The sequence below is a fragment of the Tachypleus tridentatus genome, chromosome 3 (genome assembly GCF_004210375.1).
Source record: "Tachypleus tridentatus isolate NWPU-2018 chromosome 3, ASM421037v1, whole genome shotgun sequence".
NCBI classification, from domain to species: Eukaryota; Metazoa; Arthropoda; class Merostomata; order Xiphosura; family Limulidae; genus Tachypleus; species Tachypleus tridentatus.
In genome coordinates, this window is record NC_134827.1 from 3824493 (window position 1) to 3844005 (window position 19513).

General features: G+C 31.8%; 1 protein-coding gene across 4 annotated transcripts; it reads right to left on the bottom strand.

The window, feature by feature from the left end:
• Positions 1–867: 867 nt before the first annotated feature.
• LOC143246227 (glycoprotein-N-acetylgalactosamine 3-beta-galactosyltransferase 1-like) lies at positions 868–18960 on the bottom strand. 4 transcript variants are annotated; one of them, XM_076492565.1, is made up of 3 exons: positions 18832–18960; positions 7103–8306; positions 868–2658 (listed from the first exon to the last, which is right to left on the bottom strand). In XM_076492565.1, the coding sequence occupies exons 2-3, from the start codon at positions 7991–7993 to the stop codon at positions 2362–2364; spliced, it is 1188 nt and encodes a 395-aa protein (XP_076348680.1). In that variant the 5' UTR covers positions 7994–8306; positions 18832–18960; the 3' UTR covers positions 868–2361. The 4 variants fall into 4 exon arrangements, with proteins under 4 accessions (XP_076348680.1, XP_076348678.1, XP_076348682.1 ...); XM_076492563.1 differs by lacking the exon at positions 18832–18960 and adding an exon at positions 18446–18724; XM_076492567.1 differs by lacking the exon at positions 18832–18960 and adding an exon at positions 18442–18724.
• Positions 18961–19513: the final 553 nt, after the last annotated feature.

Below are 19513 nucleotides of genomic sequence, written 5' to 3' on the forward strand. Positions count from 1 at the left end.
CATTGTACCTATTATAAAAACTAATTTTACTTACAGCAAAAGCTGTAAATTTTAATAAAATATAATTTATCAGCAAGTAAACTGAAAATGAAAAAAGTATAAACAAAGTCCAAACTATCAGAGCAAAAAAATTATTGCAAACTGAAAGCAAGCAAGAAACATATTTAACCTGTATTATGTCAATTAAGAAAGAGAATTTCACATAAAATGGTATACAGGGAGCCAGCTGCTTTAGGAGAGTGTGCATTACTCCTGTTGTGGGAGAGTTGTCTTATGCTTTATGCATGCTAAAACATATGGGGGTATAAAGAATAGTACATTAAAGAGGAAATTTTGTATCAATGCATTAGAGGGCAGTGGAAGATAAAGAAAAGCTATAGTCTGAGCATAGGTATTGTCTCACACGAGAAAAGTAATTTCAGTTTCTAACATTCAATTTTTCACTTTTCTAAATAGTGATATGAAGTAAAATTTACAAATCTAATGATACATTATATACCTTAAATAAAGCAATAATTTGAAGGTAAACATTTTAGAACTTTCATTAGTTTTAACTACACATTTGAGATTAAAGGAAACATTCCTCAGTCGAATTTTCTAACAAAAAAAAACAGCAGCACAATGCATTATGACAAAAACAAAAAGATTGTGATATAGTATTTAAAATGGTTCTATGTACTGTGAATGTCAGAATTTAACTCAACCATGCAGCATTCTAAATAGCAAACAATATATACAGGTATGTTTGCTGTCTAAAAGTAAAAGAGTACAGAACTTTAAACCTTTATTTTTTCAGGTATAATAGTTATGAATGTAATGAACATCAAAAAGTTATATGGAGGAATAAAGCACAAGTATTAAGTGATATTTTGGCCTTGAATTATAATTATACATCATAAAATGAAAAGCAAAAAAATCTAAATTCCTAAGTTGAAAGAGATTGTACACATTTCGTACACATGCTATGAAGAACAAACATCACCATATGATGTTTTCTAAGAAACAAATGGTTAATAAATATTTTTGCTAAGAAATACATATTCCTATTTTCAGAACAGTATAGCATATAGAAAACTATTAATCTTTATAAAATAACAGTTATTTAAGTGTAAGACAAAGTAAGGAAAATACATAACTATAAAGATAACAAGACTGTCAAGGTGGGCAGAAGATACAATGATATTTGCTGCACTCTTTAATATATCAAATCAGTCAATTCCCAGTCATACTAGGTATCCAAATCCAATGAAAAGAGGCACTGGTAATGCAACAGAATAATACTTAGAGTGATAACATGCTTAAAAGATCTATAGAAAAGGAAGGACAAGACAACGAGGTAAGGTAAAAAAAAAAAATATCTCGATGTCTTAAAAGGTAGAGGAAATTACCAATAAAAAAAAGAACAAACAATAGCATCTGAGGTATAAAAAATTTAAATGTAAGACAACATATAGCAGATAAACATTATTGTCACGAAATAGCATATAAATAAAACCAGGCTTTTTCAACAGGCTAAAAAAACAAGAATTAATCACTTCTTTCTGAACTAGCTTAAGTATTTAGCATAAGCTATCACATCCCAGCTGATAGATGAAAAATAATCAGTTTAGAGCTACTGAAATATCACATCTAACGTTAGTGTAAAATAAGTTTGAAAAGAATATGCCTTGAGCCCATACTCATAATCAAAATATGAGTTATAGGCAATGTTCTCTCTAAGCTTTACAGTTACACAACAACCAATCAAGTACTGTGCACTTAATTATTCCAGCCACACACATCCTCAATAATGGTGAGAAGTCTCAACATGTTGATGGTCTTATGGCTCTGGCAGTCAATAGGTCTAAAGCCCAAATAACCAACTGGTAGCATTGAAAAGCAGCCTAATGACAAAATAGGGTAAATGGCCTAAAAGTATTCCACCCCTGAAAAACTGGGAGCACACATCCATACACAGCTTTGATGTTGGTGAACATGAAAAATTCATTCCACACACAGATTGAAAAAATCAGAGGGAACATTGGTTATTAACATGTTTGAAAATATAGAGAAATAACAGTTAATGAAATAAGGAATATATGACTGATGGAAAGTTCTTGAAATGTACATAGTTTTTTAAAAATTAAATTTGTAGATTATATGTTCTTTAAAAGAAGCACAATAGATTTAGTTTACATTATTTGACACATGTGAAATGATAGTTACCTTTCAATAAAGTGTAAATTACATCTGAAAATGTAATCATTAGCACACAACTTTTACATAATTAAATAAACACTTTGAACAGAGGTTCCCAATTTTGTGTATTAATCCTTTCCTAACACAACTTTATTTTTATCCACAATACTGCAGAAAAAACAATTATGGACTGAAAAAATTGTTCCAGAAGTTTTTCCACCCATTATCATGCACTGTACCATTCAATTTCTTCCCTTTGTTTTTGATGGGTTTCTCTTTTTGAATCAAAGTAACTTCTGGTTTTCCAAGTTCTTGATCTGTAGGGCTTTTTGCAGTAAAACTTGGTGGTGGTTTGTTGCCAAGACCAAGCTTGCTGAACCTGAATGGTGTCAGATGGTAAAGACAGTACTCCATTATGTACATCTGAGATGGAGAGATGCCATGAAAAGTAACAGCATGATCACTACAACAGTCACCACCCTGTTAAAAAACAAAAAGCACATTACAGAATCATTCACCTGAGTTATTTTCAAACCATAATTCAAAATTATTTTAACATGTTGTATTCATGATAGCTTTAGAAATTTTAGTTGGTAGGATGGATACCATGATAAACAACACAAAAACCTAACTTGCACACAATTTATTTACAAGATATTATTACAGTATGCATTATTACCTTAGGCAAAGTTTTGTATAAACTTTAAGAACACAACACATATATACTTTCAACATGATATATACTGTGCAATGATCAGGGTGGTTTTTAAGGAAGAAGTAGCAGAAAAAGTAGAGGCAGTAGCTATACTTTCTATTTCCTGCTTTTAACATCCAATTCTTAATGTCCTTTCACAGTGTCTCACATGATTAATTAATTGAAAGTCATTGACTGCAGAAGTATCTTACAGGCCAGAGTTTAAAGATCATGGGTCAAAGTAGGAAGTGAGTATGACTCAAAAAACAACTCTTCATTTCAGCCTTATTAGGGTTGTTGGAATAAAATCTTCAGTGCTGTTTATGTATCATTTCAATACCAGTGGCCATTTTTTAATTGCATCCTTCCATAGAGAGTGCTAGCACACTCTTTGAGATATACAAAATATGTGTTTGTCCTCCACCTGTAATGTATGTTGTATTATAAAAAAATTAATTTTTTCTTGAGTAAAGATGTAGTGCCATCTATTAATGTAGTTAATGTTAACTAACATCAAAGATAATAAATGCTCAATAATATCAATAATGTGTGTGTGTGTGTGGGAAGGGTAGTGGAAAAATCTGTGAACCCAACATTAATATGCCTCTTGTTCTACACTATCATTTCAAGAGGTTTGATCTAGTGATGTAGCAGTTAAATAAGGGACAGACAGACACAGATTTTTCTCGTTTATATATATCTAGATTAAAAATTTGAAAAATGTATTTGATCACTTTTTGTCATATAAATACAATTTTATATTTTTTTTTGTAAGGTAAAATATTTTTCAATGTACATATATAATGTTTAGGGAAGCGCATCTCCTCTTGCTAATTTAAGTTTTGACTTAAATATACTTATTTTTAATACATCTATTTCGATTTAATATCCATTTACATTTGTTAATCAACAAAATCTCTATTTTAAGTTGTAAACTGCCATACTGCAATACAATAATTTCTGTTTTTCAGTAGTTTGAAGGTGATATAAGAGGTTAATGTTTTTTGATGTTATCATATTAAAAACACTTCAGTGCTTATCAGAAGCTGTACCATTTTATAAAGAGAGTAATGCCACATTGCTAGTAGTAGCCTGATGCAGTAAAGTCTGCTCACTTATGTTCTTAGTTTCTATGAAATCCAAATTTGATTGCCTGTCTATAAACATACATATTTAACATAATTTTGTAATAATTTCAAAGGGTGGAAATTGGGAAGACATAAAAATATAGAAATATATGGAAGTTAATTTCTACTATAAAGTTATTTTACCATCTACCTTTCATTTCAAAATATTCATGGTGATTGTGTCTTCACAACTAGTTGCAGACAGGAAAATGAAATAAGAGTTGAATCAGTGTGGGTGAAAGCACTCAACACCTAACCCAAAATATGATCTTCCTTAATGGCTAACTAGTTTAATATTTCTATTAAGAGATAAAGGATAATGACAGAAACTGAATACTGGGTACCTTTACATCACTTTCCTGTGGACCTAGTTTGGAAACCCCTGCTCTAAATGGCATATTGGCTAAAGAAAGTAGGATTGGTGGGTTTGTAGGGCTCAGATGTTTGACTCACTTATTAGATAGTGGTACTGCCAGAGAAAATGATCCAAAGTTTCATTTGTTCCTTTATATTGATACCATTGATATATACCAAAAACATATTTTATAACTTTAGATATTACAAACCTGTTACTTATATTCAATCTCACAAACCATAAACACACTTAAAACTTGAGATACAACCTTTTACCAGACTCCACTCTTGAACCTATCACAATTTTTATAATTTTTTTAAACTTCCATGGAAAATCATTTTTATAAGCAAAACAAAGATACTGCAGTGAAATATAAGACCTCTCCATAAAAGACCAAGAAAAAAAAACACCAATGTTAGTAGCAAAGAATAAACTTGGTCTTTCTAGAACATGGTTTTACCATATGGTTGCTTCCTACCACACTTAAAACCTTAATACTCAAAATTATATTCACTACAGAAATAAAACTACTGTAAAAGGAAATTTTCCTTATTTTAATATTTTTATCACCAAAAAGGTTATCTACAAAAAAAATGCATTAGACAAAACTTTACAGAAACCAAACCACACATACAAGCAAACATTACATGCATATTCTCATTCTTCAACCACAACCAGTTGTATTAGTTAACAACTCAATAAAACATTAATTCAGCTTCCTCCAGTTTTACTGATAAATTCAACATAATTTGTAATAATCCCAACTTTTGCATTTTTCCAAAGAAAAGTGGGAATTACTATTAAAATTACTGCTAAGAGCAAGAGTACCCAAGTGATAAATAATGCATTCTGATCATTATACGCAAAAGTACAAGTATAGTACACTAAGTTAATTATATTCATTACTTGGTTTAGTTTATATTTAACAACAATTACTTTTTAACATCAAAGGATAACATTTAGAATAAATTAAAAATGAATTATAGTGTTTTCTGACATTGTACACTAATCCTTTTAGAAAACACTGAATTAATATATATTTTGTATATCTGTCAACATACTAGATATCAGTTTTGTTCTTCAGTCGTCAGCGTACACTAGAAAACCACATAATGATGATAGGTATTTTTATGTTGATTGAGGGGTTAAGAACAGGTTAATGTTAAAAACATGTGCAAGCTGCTTAAGGCTTGAACTGGGATAGACTTGATAACACATACTTTGACAGAGAAAAGTCAGTTGCAAATACTTATCATCCAAAATTTATATCTAATACCCAACACTTTATTACATCATTTCTTTTTCGTAATCAACACTGGGGGCTGATGTCTGGATAAGAGATTTCCCAAGATCAGCACCATTTTTGTGGAAGCCATGGTCCATGAATCCAATAACAATAAAGAATTTCACACATAATACAATGTACTTGTTATCAAGTACTTTGTAAATGATGCAAGGCAAATTTTCAACTGCTTTTTCACTCATTAAATTGACTTCAAATGATTAGTTCCTGGCAAGTAAAAATTTCTATTTCATGCTTAGTTTACTTCAGTTTATGTCTTTTATAAATACAATGCAAATGTTCTAAGTGGCAAACTATTTTTTTATCATAGAAGTATAAGAAATCTCTGTTTTTATCAAAATTTACTTTGTTCATGTGTTTACTGTTTGAGTTGTACTTCAGAATAAGTTTCAACTGGTTTAAATCTGTGTGTTACCACAGTCATCCTGATTCTTCTTCAATTACCTATTACTGTAATAATAATTACCATTGGGTCCTACTTCATCATAATGGCACTGTGCTCACAATGCCAGTTGCAGATGAAAGTATGTTACACAATCATTTGAAGTTTTCTTCTATTTCATTCCTCAGAGTTTCTGAGCACTGTTTCCATACTTCTCACCCCTATTTCACAAACTAAAATCATTTTTATTTATTTGGTTAATTATGGAATTGTCCCACTAATGACTCCCAGAATTTAATTTTATGTAAAATATTGCTTTTAAAAAGTAAAGCATGTAGTGATAAAACAAAATAAAAGCATAAGAATAATGTAAATTACTTGGTTTTTCCAAAGATGTATACTAATTTTATTATCAAGAGGGTAATGTTTAATAAATTTGGGATTTTTAAGCTTTTACCATCTAGAATAGCTGGGAAATTATTGAAAGCACATATATTAGTTACTGGTATCTTTTATAAATTTGTTTTCCTAACATATTTACTCAAAAGTATGCTGCAATAAGCAGACCAAACACATGGGCATGAAAATCTGCAATAGTATGTCTATTCATCAAATGTTAGCATTTACTTATAAATTATATTTTTAGAAAATGAAATGTTTTTATACTTTGATGCATGCTTGATTCTGTAAAATTCTGATAGATAAGCACTTAAAAAGAACAGCAAGTTCTTACAGAAAGAGCTCTTTTATCAAAATATACTGTCACTTCACCAGTCTAAATGGTATGACATCACATATACACAGGTGATTGCTTTATGTTTTAAAAAAATTATGGTGTGTGTGTGTTTTTTCTTATAGCAAAGCCACAATGGGCTATCTGCCAAGCCCACCGAGGGGAATCAAACCCAATTTTGGTGTTGTAAATCCGTAGACTTACCGCTGTACTAGCGGGGAGCAAAAATTATGGTGTAAGAACAAACTATTAGACATGTTTCAATAGTATTAGAAGTTACATTTTAATGAATTCTAAGGTATTATACTATAGTAAAAAATTATATCTTACCTCAGGACTCAAGAATACACTTTGCCTCCAGTATGAGCTGAATATGGATATAGAGCCTGGAATGATTAATTTTTCTGCTGAAAATGCATTAAACCTGCTCTTGCCAGATTGATCTCGAGTGTCCATTGGCATAATTTCTGCTTTCTGTAAAATTTTTCCTATGGTAATTCCAAAATGCCCAAAAGGAGCTTGACTGCATGTCTTTCCATTAGGAAACAAAGACTGTAGAGTTTTTATAGCACCTACACTAAGAAGTATCCCTGAATCAGCCATGTTGAAGTAATCAAAATAGTTTTTGGCTGAATGGCCTAAATAGTAGGGATGGCTTGCATTTAAAGAAGCAACATAATAACGAACATTTTCAATAATGGCGAAAGTTTCATCATCTGTAATTAAAATCCACTTGAATTCTCCATCATGTTTCTTCCACACATGAATCAAAGCTTGACACAAAGGACTAAAGGAACTAGATGAAGGAATTTTAAAGACTGGAATCTTATCAGTGGTAAAAGAACCAAAGAATTTAACACTATTGCAATGTTTTGCCCAAGTTTCTTTAACAGCCTTCGCCCTTTTAATATTGCTTGTTCTAACCAAACAAAATACAGACACTTTTTGAAACAGAAAATCAGCTTCAGTTGTAATTTTTTGACTGTTTAGAGAAAAACTGGTATTTTCCTCTGGGATCAAATCAGATATCAAACCCTGTGCATATAACCAAGTATTATATCTTGTATTTCTCAAGGCTGGTGTATAATGACTATAAGCTTCTGAATATTGAACCATCTGTTCATACTTCCTCCAAACAAAAGCAAACAGCATTCCAGATAAACATGCACAAATAAACAAAAACAACCTGCTGGTTGATAACCATTTCTTACAACATTCCATCTTGGTTTAAAATACTGCTACTATCACAGATATTTTTTCACTGTACTAAAAGTTACATAAATACTTGTACAACATGCTACATATGCATTAAGATGAAACTAAACTCAATGAAGTTTTTAATTTTAACAGGAAAAATTATTCAAAATTTTATGCTTTAGAGCTAAGAGCTTTATATGGGTTTAACAATCCTGTAAACATCAAATAAAAATAACTGATACATGTGATAACTGTACATTTCAAGTTGATACAAATTATGCTTCCACTCAGTTAGTTGCTTTGTATCTTCTAGGTATACTCATATTTCTTCATATATCTGGAGAGAAAGAAAAATAACAGTAACTGGACAACTAATTAATCTATGATACATGACAATTTGATGTATACATGTCCACCACCATCCAACTACTAATTTATATTTAACAGCAAGACAATTTTTCCCAATTAAACATATATGTATTCCAATAATTACCACTGTATTTGTATAGTTAAATAAAAGTTATGCAATGTGTTATCACCATCAAAATAAGGTTACAATCTCACAACAGACACTGACAAAGCATACATGAGAAAAATATTAATTGTAAAATACAGGCATTACTTCTGATGTCTACAACACTTCAAACAATTAGAAACTTCAAAAAATAGCACATAAAACAAAAATTCTGTTATAAACAGTTTTCTTTACTAAGACTGCTTGAAGCTTATCACATAAGTAAAAGAACAATTAATCTATCTTTTTATATAATACTGTCTGTCTGTCTGGTATCTTGTTTGTACTAGAAAAAAAATCAAACTTGGGAATTGCTTTTCTACATTTGTAAAAAAGAAAAAAGGACAACTTTATATTTATCATCTCATTTTGATATTAATATCTATTATTATTGCAAAAATAATGGTTAGTTACCAAGTTGAATATCAATGGACACTTAATATGATCACTTTACATAAGCCTTTAGAGTAGGTTCTATTGAGCCTGTGAATTTAAAAAAAAATTATCTGATGTAAAACAGTAAATGAACCTAGCAAATACCAGCAGCAACATTAAAATTTAAGAACCACAAATGAAAAAAATGTCAATTAAAGATATCTTAGACATTAATTTGAAAATAAAAATTTCTCCAGAGAAAATAATGTTGTCACACGTGATATACACAACCACATAACTACATAATCTGATGCATTTAAGTTTGGTTTGTTTTCAATTTCGAGCAAAGCTACACAAAGGGCTATCTGTGCTAGCCATCCCTAATTTAGCAGTGTAAGACTAGAGGGAAGGCAGCTAGTCATCACCACCCACTGCCAACTCTTGGGCTACTCTTTTACCAATGAATAGTGAGATTGACCATCACATTATAACACCTCCATGGCTGAAAGGACAAGCATGTTTGGTGTGACGGGGATTCAAACCCACAACCCTTAGATTATGAGTTGAGTGCCCTAACCACTTGGCCATGCAGGTTCGACGCATTTAAGATCATCTACAAACAGGAACAGAAACACAGAAATGTATAAGCTCAGTTAGTAAAAGTATAACCATTCATTAGTTACATATATTAGAAATTAGTATTTTTCTTACCTAAAAATGTATTTCTCATAAATACTCACCTCTCATATTAAATGCCTAGATCTTTCATGGATCTATCTATGAAATATGCATTCCACTAGTGTTGAGCTAACTCCCAGTAAAAATCATGTGAATTGTGCTAATGCATTGACATCATCATTCAACAACAGCTCCCCTTCAATAAGAGAGTATTATAACCTTGCACAGTAACTCCCCCTAAGCACTTAAGATTGAGATAACTTCATTCTCAGATGAGACAAAAAGAATATGCACTGGAAAGACATGAATATGTGTAAGAAATACATTTCACATAAGGAACATGTTAACTTTAAGACATAATACCTCATCCCACCTTGAAATGATGGAGAGACCAGTACAGACATTAAACCTAGATGAAGTCCTTCTGGAAAGTACCTGAAGGTAAAGCCCATGAAGTATGACACCTGATAGCAGGAGTGCTGTGAAAGATCTCATTTTTTCTAGACCAAGGTGTACTCTTTGCCTAGAAGGAAATATAGGGAAAGGCAAAAGAATTTCAAGTGTTGCAGATATAGGCAGAATTTTATGACCAACTGAGCACCCACACACACAAGAGCTCAGTGAGGCAAGAAGTATAGTATGGTTAGGATGCAATCAGACTGTACTACATGCATCTCACCTGGACTCAACGGAACAGACAGATGAAGTGACAACTCTTTCCCAAAGGAGAAGAAGACCAAATTAGCTGTTTGAAGGATGGCCCACACTATACAGATACTGCCATTACCATGCTACTTCCCACTGTTTTGTGCTGTACACAATCACTAAGGGACTCTCCAAGATCTACTATATCAGTGGCTAAAAACTAGTAAGTAGCAAGGGTCTCCTATGCTCCATTAAAGAGGAAATTCATGTTGAGAAGACCAGTAGAAGTGCCCATATCCACCACTGAATACCAACCAGAAAGGTTTTAAACTACACACAATGAAAAGATTGACCTAAAAACCCTAATTTTAAAAGCCTGCAAGCAAGAACCAAAAATGCAAGTAGTTACTTCTCTAGTGACAGCTTTTTCCATGACAGTCCACAGAATGGTACAATATAGGTCAGGCAGCTGAATAATTTTAAAATCATGAGGATACCTGTAGTTGGCTTGAAAAATACCCAATCTCAATATTATGTAATGGTAGAGCAAGGACAAATGGGCTTTCCATTACTCCCAGCCCAATGCAGATTTTGGGAAATATGTATATCCTGAAAGGCAACACCAGTTACCTGGTTTGTGTGTGTTTTCTTATAGCAAAACCACATCCGGCTATCTGCTGAGCCCACCGAAGGGAATCGAACCCCTAATTTTAGCATTGTAAATCTGTAGACTTACCGCTCTACTAGCAGGGGGCCCAGTTACCTGGTGGGATCCTATAAAAAGAAATGGGTGATGGAAAAGAAAATACTTAGCTTTTTCAACAATGATTTGTAGTTTTTGACAAATAACAGCAACTGAAGGGAGTTTAAATCCCACAGGAGACAATACAGCCAGATGATAAAGATAGTCAGAGACAAACGTGCAGATTTATTTAGATATCATATTGAAGGATCTCCACTCAGGGTTCATCACCTTCCTTCGCAGTTAAAGTATAAAAACAAAAGGCCTGGTCTGGATAAAGGAGTAAGTATGGTTAGGCGATGATAGGTGTCTCCAACTGACAGCAAATCCAATGAAAAAGCTGAGGGTGTAGAAACCACTCTAACCGAGAGAGAGAGATCTATCACTAATTTCAGTCTCTCTAACAGTTACAAGATGTTACTTACAACTCAGTAAGTCCAGAATAGCAGGTCCAATGGACAGAAGCAAAAGGTCCTGGAAGACATATACCCCTGACAGTTGATATAAGAAACAACTGTAGAATGGTTCATGACTACATTCCATGAGAAGAGAGAGGACATGGGAAGAAGCCTGAAAGATGATAAGTTCAAGAATATTAATGTGCAGTGAATGCTACTCCTAAGTTTACATGCCCAAAATCATGTAGTCATTCAGATAAATATCTGACAGAGAATCATTCATAAAAAGCTGGAGATCCAGTCAGGGAGCAGCTTGAGTATGCCTAATGTAGTGTTTGCACAGTTGAGCCACCAAGACAAATACTCAAGAAGAAAAGTGGAACACATAGCTAAAGACAACAGAACCAAAAAAAAAGTTCCACTTCTTCTGCAATTATCACTAGAATGATCAATTCAAGGGAAACCAAAGTTCTTCAAAACAAAATAACCTCTCATAAAGGGCATAAACAAGAAAATAAGAAGCATAAACCTTAGCAACAAGACATTCCATTATTCATAAATGAAATGGTGAAGGCTGAATCCAAGTGACATGAAAGTTGACAAACATGTCCAAATTTACCAATTATAGGGTGGGTGAAAGAAAAGGCATGAAAGCTAAGCAAGTTAGCCCAGCTAAGCAACCTCCTGCAGAATGCTGGTGCAAAATAGACAGGTCACCTTGAGAAGAAGAGAGGAAAAGCCAATTATCCACATAATAATGGAACCTCAGCTCTAATCTATGGTCAAAATGGGTGGAATCCATATAACTTGATTAAAGAGATAAAGAGCAGACATAATGCCAAAAGATAAAGCACAGAACTGGAGACCCAATCCCTGTGAAAGAAACATAGAAAATGTCTGGAAATTGGGGAGAATAGATTATGTAAAAAGGTTTTTAGAATGTCAACTTTAGTCATCGACAGTACTGGTAAAAATTCATCAGAAAAAAGAAAAAATCCTTCATATGGTAATATGAAACTTGTTAAAAGATGAATTGACAACTAGAAGCTAGTTCCCAGTCTTCTTGGGGACCACAAAAAAAGAGGAATAACCAGGTTTAGAGGTAGACACCCTCTCAACAGTGCTCTTAGCCAAAAGATTCAACACCACATTCTCATGATACTGAATATAAAGAGGAACAGAGATAGGAGGAGGTAAACATAGGTAGAGAGATAAGCTTGGGTGAAATCCTGAATAACCTGTCTATCAAACAAATGGTGACTAAAGGCTGGCAAAAATAAACAGATGGGCTCCCACTGAGCTAGAACTGACAAAGTAGTCACCAAGAAAATGAGCGATAACCTTGACTGTGGGAAGTGGGAGGGCAGAAAATGGAAGAAGGCCAGAAAGCTAGAATGAGAAAGAAGTGTGTGGATTCAGTAGGTCTATGAGCAGAATGGCAAGGTTGAAAAAGATGAGAAACTATAATTGGCATTGAGTCAGGAACACCCCTGAAGACCTCTGCATGAATAAATAGAGACTGATTGAGAAAATAAAGAAAAAAGTACAATTGCTAGGAAGACATCCCATCCCAAAAAGCCCCAACACCAGAGTATTACAAGTAGTAGTATGGGCCAATGTAGTGAGAAGAAAAGGACAAGCCTCTCTAAAAGTACTCCCTCAGAGCATGATAAAGTGCTTCAAATATAAGGTGATTTGACAAATGATAACATGGGAAAATGGTAAGAAAGAGATGAAGGTCTAAAAAGCAGACACCAGAAAGAGAAACAAAAATTAAAGGGTCCACCTCCCTAGGCAGGTAAACAAATTTAAAGACTGGGAATTAAGGAATAGAAATTATAAACAGATGTAAGCCTGGACAAATAGACATGAATCAATAGACATGGTAGTATGGATGTGCAGCTGTTTAAAAAATGAGTCAGAAGAAACAAAAACAAAGTTGTCTAAAGTATGGGTTTGATATAGGAAGAAAAACAAATTTTCTTTTTCTTTAGAAACAAAATAAACCAATCACACTTAAATAAATGAAATTTAAGTTTCATAAACTACCAACAAATTTCACATAATTGATTAATAATTTTTAAAAAAATGTCCATTCCAGGCCATGGTTATTAAAAAAAATGAAGTTCTTTTGAGTACAAGTGCTCATGTAAGTTATTTAGCAAGGAGAGTATGTACCCCTCTTATTGGTGAAGATAATCGTGGCATGATGATGTAATTATGCTTTTGCACAGTTCATGTCAATCCAAGCCTCAAATAATCTTGAGTACCAAGTCACAGTGTTGACTAAAAATTTCTCCATTGTGCCAAGAATTTTCTCTCATTTTATTTGCACTTAATACTGTGCTAAATAGAATTCAAGTCTAGAATAGTTCTGGATGGTTGGAAGTCTAGATCTATTTTTGCATTCTTTATGTCCTAAAATCAAACTTTGTTTCTAGAATTTTAATGGTGGTTTTAGCATTTCATGCTTCTTCGGGAATGAAGCAATGCAGTTGCACAATACATTACCAATTTCAAACCATTTTCTTTTTCTTCTTTCTCTCAATTTAACCAATGAGTGCAATGTTTAGACTTAGACAGGACCAAACGCAACTAGTTCAGGCAAAATGATCATGTAATTGTTGATATCCTGTGACTGTTTGCAAGCACTTATTTCTATGAAAGTAAATAAATATATATTGATGCCTCAAATATCCACATTGGTCCATGGAAAGGAAAAAATTATGAATAATAAAAACAATAGATAACTGAAGCATTTTTGTATTTCACCACTTAAATCATTATTTAATCTAAATAAAAGTTTTCAACATGTTTAAGTTCCTTATTTTAAATTATAAACTTCTTAATGTTGTTTAATCACAGTATCATGAAATACTATAAAAATTGTCACAATCATAATCATAAAACCCAAGTGATGGTCAGTCAACCTCCTTTTCTTTGAATTTTGCAAGTTTCACAAGCCCAATTTCACTTTTCTGCAATAATTATTTCTCTTTTGATTGCCCATTCCTATTTCAGTTGAATTTAACTGCTAAGAAGAGTAAAGAGCTTCTAAATTTCTGCACTTTTTCTGTTATAGATACAGACTGCATTTCCACCCTATAATGTCAAAAATTCATGCAAATCTATGCTTGTAAATTATTATTAAAAAGTCTATTAAAACAGACTAAAGACACCAGTTACCTATATGAAAGAGTACAATGTATTACTGGGAAACACCTTAAAACAATCTGAAGATGCATCTTTAGTTAAAGGACACCAACCATGAAGCATAGAACAGATGACAACTGAAATTCAATAAAATTATTAAGAAATCTTAATATCTACTTCATGTGTTATTGTATACTATGTTTTCATAACTAATCAGATAAAGTTAACCAAGCTGCACTATGCTGTATTTCTATCTTAACAGCTAAAAATAAAAGAGGCAAGGCTAGTCTTGAACTGACTGACTGACAATTTGAACACATGCTATATGCTGCATGTGAAAACCCTGAATATTTTGTAACATATAGACTTTTGCAAACAAAATTAATTTCTGAGTGACAATTTTTCTAAAGTATGTAAACTATTATTTAGAATTGTAATGGCACAATTATTTTGAAAAAAATGCGAGGAAAAGAAAAAATCTCGAAAAATCAGTATAATTTACACAAGTTCATCCACAGTACACATTTGCACACATTAAGTATTTGCAATAAAACTTTTGATACAGCATCTGTATCTTCACAAAATTACATAGTATTTTGTATACAAATATCAAACTTGTTTTAATGAGATATTTTTACTAAGGATTTGTTTGTGAATGTGGAATGTTTCATTACTAGTATGAGTGCAAAGTGATTTCATATTATGATTAAAAGCTATTTTTAATCCAAAAAACCTCAAATATTATTTCCATAACCTTTAAAACCTCTTAAATACATTTCAAACATTTATTTTCAGTAAGACTTTATATTTTGTGTAATTTTATATACTCTAACCATGTGAGGTCTGTCACCTGATCAACCTTATAACCATCATAAATAAATTAAGAAATAAATATGTTATCTCTTTTGTGGTAGAAAGACTACACATTATACCATGAAAATATAAATATTTAGAGTAAGTAGCCTAAGTCTCACAACTCTGTATATTTATATATATTTGTTGTTATACTGACCTTCCAATTATGCCTATCTAACACTACATAGCTTACACCAAAGCAATGCACACACACTCAGATCACATATCCAGTAATATAAAATTGATCTTTACTCTTCCCTGTCTTGGCTGTGTTGCAGTGGACTAGTATTTTGTAATATACAGTAACATTTCACTTATTATATATTATATAAATATATAGATGATTATTACTAAATATTAAATTATTAAAAACGTATTTTTCTTAAAATATAGAAAAATAAATCAAGAAGTAAAGCAGATAGATATCTCTCTTGCTACGACTTTTGTACCTGGTTATTACTGGATATTGGTTGCTAAGCCTTTTAAAAGTTTGCATGTGGAGGATATAAAACAATTTTTGTTAGGTTTTTATATACAGCTGAATAACCAAAAAATCATAAATAACTACACTGATACCATAGAAGTCTACTAGAATTTATTAAGCTTAGTAATTAAGATGTATTTAGCTTTAAGAAAATATGAAATTTCAAGCAGATTAAATATATAACCTACATTCTTGAAATCTTTGTTCAAAAGAACAAAGTAGCCTTTTCACAGATTAAAACGGTTGAGAAAATCACTAAGGGGCAGTCTAAGCTATTGATTGGTTATTCAGATGTCATATATTGAAGCAAGTGTATATAAGGGAACATTTCAAATATGGAAATAGTTAAATGGGGCCACTAAGTTTGACTCAGTAAATAAACCATATCTGAACAAAATAAAAAGGTTCTTATTTTACACTCTAGCTTGTTAATATTGGTGGTTTGAGTTCCTAATTTGTATGAAACTAGAGACTTGGTATTTTGACATCACAAACATCTAATTCTAAGCAGTACTGCATTCAACATACCAGGTGACTCACTAAAATCTATATTTAGATGTGTTATTTTAATATTTATTTTTAATTTAACATATTAACTCATATATAAGATTAAAGTTTGAATAATAATCTACAACTTGATTCCAGGCATATTGACATAAATTCATAAAATATTAGTTCAATAAAATTTTGAATACAAACCAACAAACATGATGGTATTGCCTTTGACCTGTGACTAATTGAAAAAGTGTTAATTAGCTAGGATTTGTAAAATAGATATGCCAAAATACTCTACAGGTGCTAACATCTGTATTCTTATACCTATTAAAGAAAAGTTTAAACTAACTATACAAACCATATCATATAAAATTCTCAAGTTTGTAACTTTAACAGATGAATAATATTGGCAAAGTACCAAACAGAATCATCAATGTCTCAAACCTAAAACTTCAAGCCTGTATTCCCAATTTCTTTATACCTCTTCTTAATCACATGATCTATAGTATAGTATATTAAATAGTCTAAATCTTGACAATTTTTAATACCTAAATACAATGACAGATAAGATCTGAGGAAAACACAAGTTAATACTTCTCCTCATATATCATACTTCTTAGAACAGATAAACACATCATTTCTACAGTACAAACATCCATTCTTTCAACATTTTATTTTTGTGTGTAGTAACTGGACCAAAAATTGCTGTCATAACCTAGGGTGGATTATGAGAATGTAAGACACTATATTAGTGCAAGGCTTTTTCAATACTGATGCTTTTTAAATGTACAGTTAGTCCTATACTAAGTCAACAGTTATCCTATATAGCTTTCACATTGAAAATCTTTATTTGTTACTGCTGAGGAGAAATACAGACAGCCAACTGTGTATTTTTGCCTGGATTGCAATGATTACATACAACATTACAAAATACCAGTAGTATATGACAACAGTATCTGAAATTGTTAGAATTACTGGTAAACTGTTTTAATATTTTTGTTCCACAAATTAATTGATAATGTCTTCAAAGTGTGAATTATGACAAGATAAATGGCTATGATTGACAAATCAGAGTTTCTGCTGTTATGTAGTTAATGTTTCTTCATTTTTTATATATTGTTATGATCTCTAAACTTCATAGTTGGCAGTAGGTAACTCTAAAAATAACTAACATGTAATTTCACTTTTTGTTTTCCTAGTTCCTTGGTTTCTAAGAATCTTAAACAAGTTTGTAACACACTTGTTCTCTCCCCATTTGACAAACTGACAAAGCTTCAGAATCTCACATCAAATAATATCTTCTATCTCATCTCAATAAATGCACTTAAGTTTCTAAGCAACTTCCAGAATGTCAGTATTGAACATATCAAAATTCTTATAAATATATATATTTTGTTTGAAGAGTGACAAAAAGTTTTAGGTAAAATGCTAAACATAAAATAAGCTAAACAAATCATATTAGAAGGGATTGGGCAAAGACTAATAAACTGGAATGTAGTGTGGATGAATACAAGATAAGAGAGGGTTGTTATTAATAAAGTCTTGTCAACTCAAGCCCTTGGTACTAGTATGGTGCCTCAGGGTCATTACTTGAGTCTTGGCTTTTTATCATTTACAATAATGATACTGATAATGGAATAATAAGGAAAATGAAGTTGTAAAGTTTGCTTATAGCATAGATATTTCTAGCAGTATGAACAATGCTGGAGTAACACAAATTTATACATGTTAATTGATAAGTAGGTCAATAGTTGTCTTAAATTACATTATGTGCAAGATAAAACAGTTTAACTATGACAGAAGATTGGGTCAGGTTCCAAACCTATTTAGCATATCATTGTCAATATTGATTATCATATAACAATTAATATACACAAAAGCAAATATGCCAAAAGCACAGAGACTGTGCAAGTAAATAGTTTTTGAATAAGTAACTTAAGTTTTGACCCTAATGTGTAACAATTTGTAGTTCTCATTAAGTTACTGTTACAATATTACTCACATAAATAATACATTAAATTCATAATTTTGTTCAAGGCGAGGTATAATTGCAAAATTACATCGTTAGAACCTAAACCAATTATTATTATTTTCCATTTACATGCAAATAATGCACACAGATAAGCCACATACTCACGCATTTCGACATTTTTTCTTTTTATTATCACCAGTACCAAGGTTATTTGTTGTTACGACACAAAGGTTTCATGGATTAATTACAATTTAGGTAACTTAATGAATAATGTGTGATTTACACTACAATAGTGTAAATTAAATGTTAATCTTAAACCCAGAGTTAATTAGCCGTTACTATAATACATTGACATAGTTAAATATCTACAAAAAATCTATTTTCACTCGAACATAAAAGAATGCGACAGAAATTTGAGAAATTTCTTTTGCATTTTCTCTTACATACAAACACACACAAAAGGAAAGCGGAAGAAAAATATTTTCACATTATGTTAGAAAATTAATAATTTTTGATAAAGGTGAAACCATGGGGGCTGGAGTTTCACCTACCCTTCCGATGGACTACCAAAAATCTCCATGACCTTACAAAAATTTTCGGATGCACTCATGTCTGCTAATTTTCTCAAATCTTTGTTTTCTATGTTACAAAACCAATGCCGTTACCTCTCAACAATGGTGTAGTGGTATGGGAACACTTGTGATAGGTGTTCCCTTACCTTTTGTTTGTTTTTAATCTGGAACACCATTCTCTCACTACTTCGAATGAATCCAATCTTACAAATTTCTAACTTCGTGAAATTTTGCCCATCCGTAGAAAAAAGTATCATTGACTCTTTTATCTAAGTTATAGGTGAGTAATAAAGGTATAACAAAAGAAAAGATTGCAAAATACAAAGTAAAAAGTGTAGTTCTCTTAATGTTACCCATCCCCAGTGGTACAGTAGTATGTCTTTGGACTTACAACGTTAGAAACCGGGTTTCGATACCTGTGGTGGGCAGAGCATAGCTAGCCCATTGTGTAGCTTTCTGCTTAACTTAAAACAAATAATTACAAAATTTTAGTATTAATCACAAAGTTACAAACAACTTGTGGTCAGAGTTCACACTTCTGACCTTTTCATATTTACTTTCTGCAGTTATTATATTGTTAGCAGGTGATTTAGAAATAGGACGAAACAAAATGAATAGTACTTCTGAAGTACTGAGACTTTTCAATATGGGCCAGGAAATT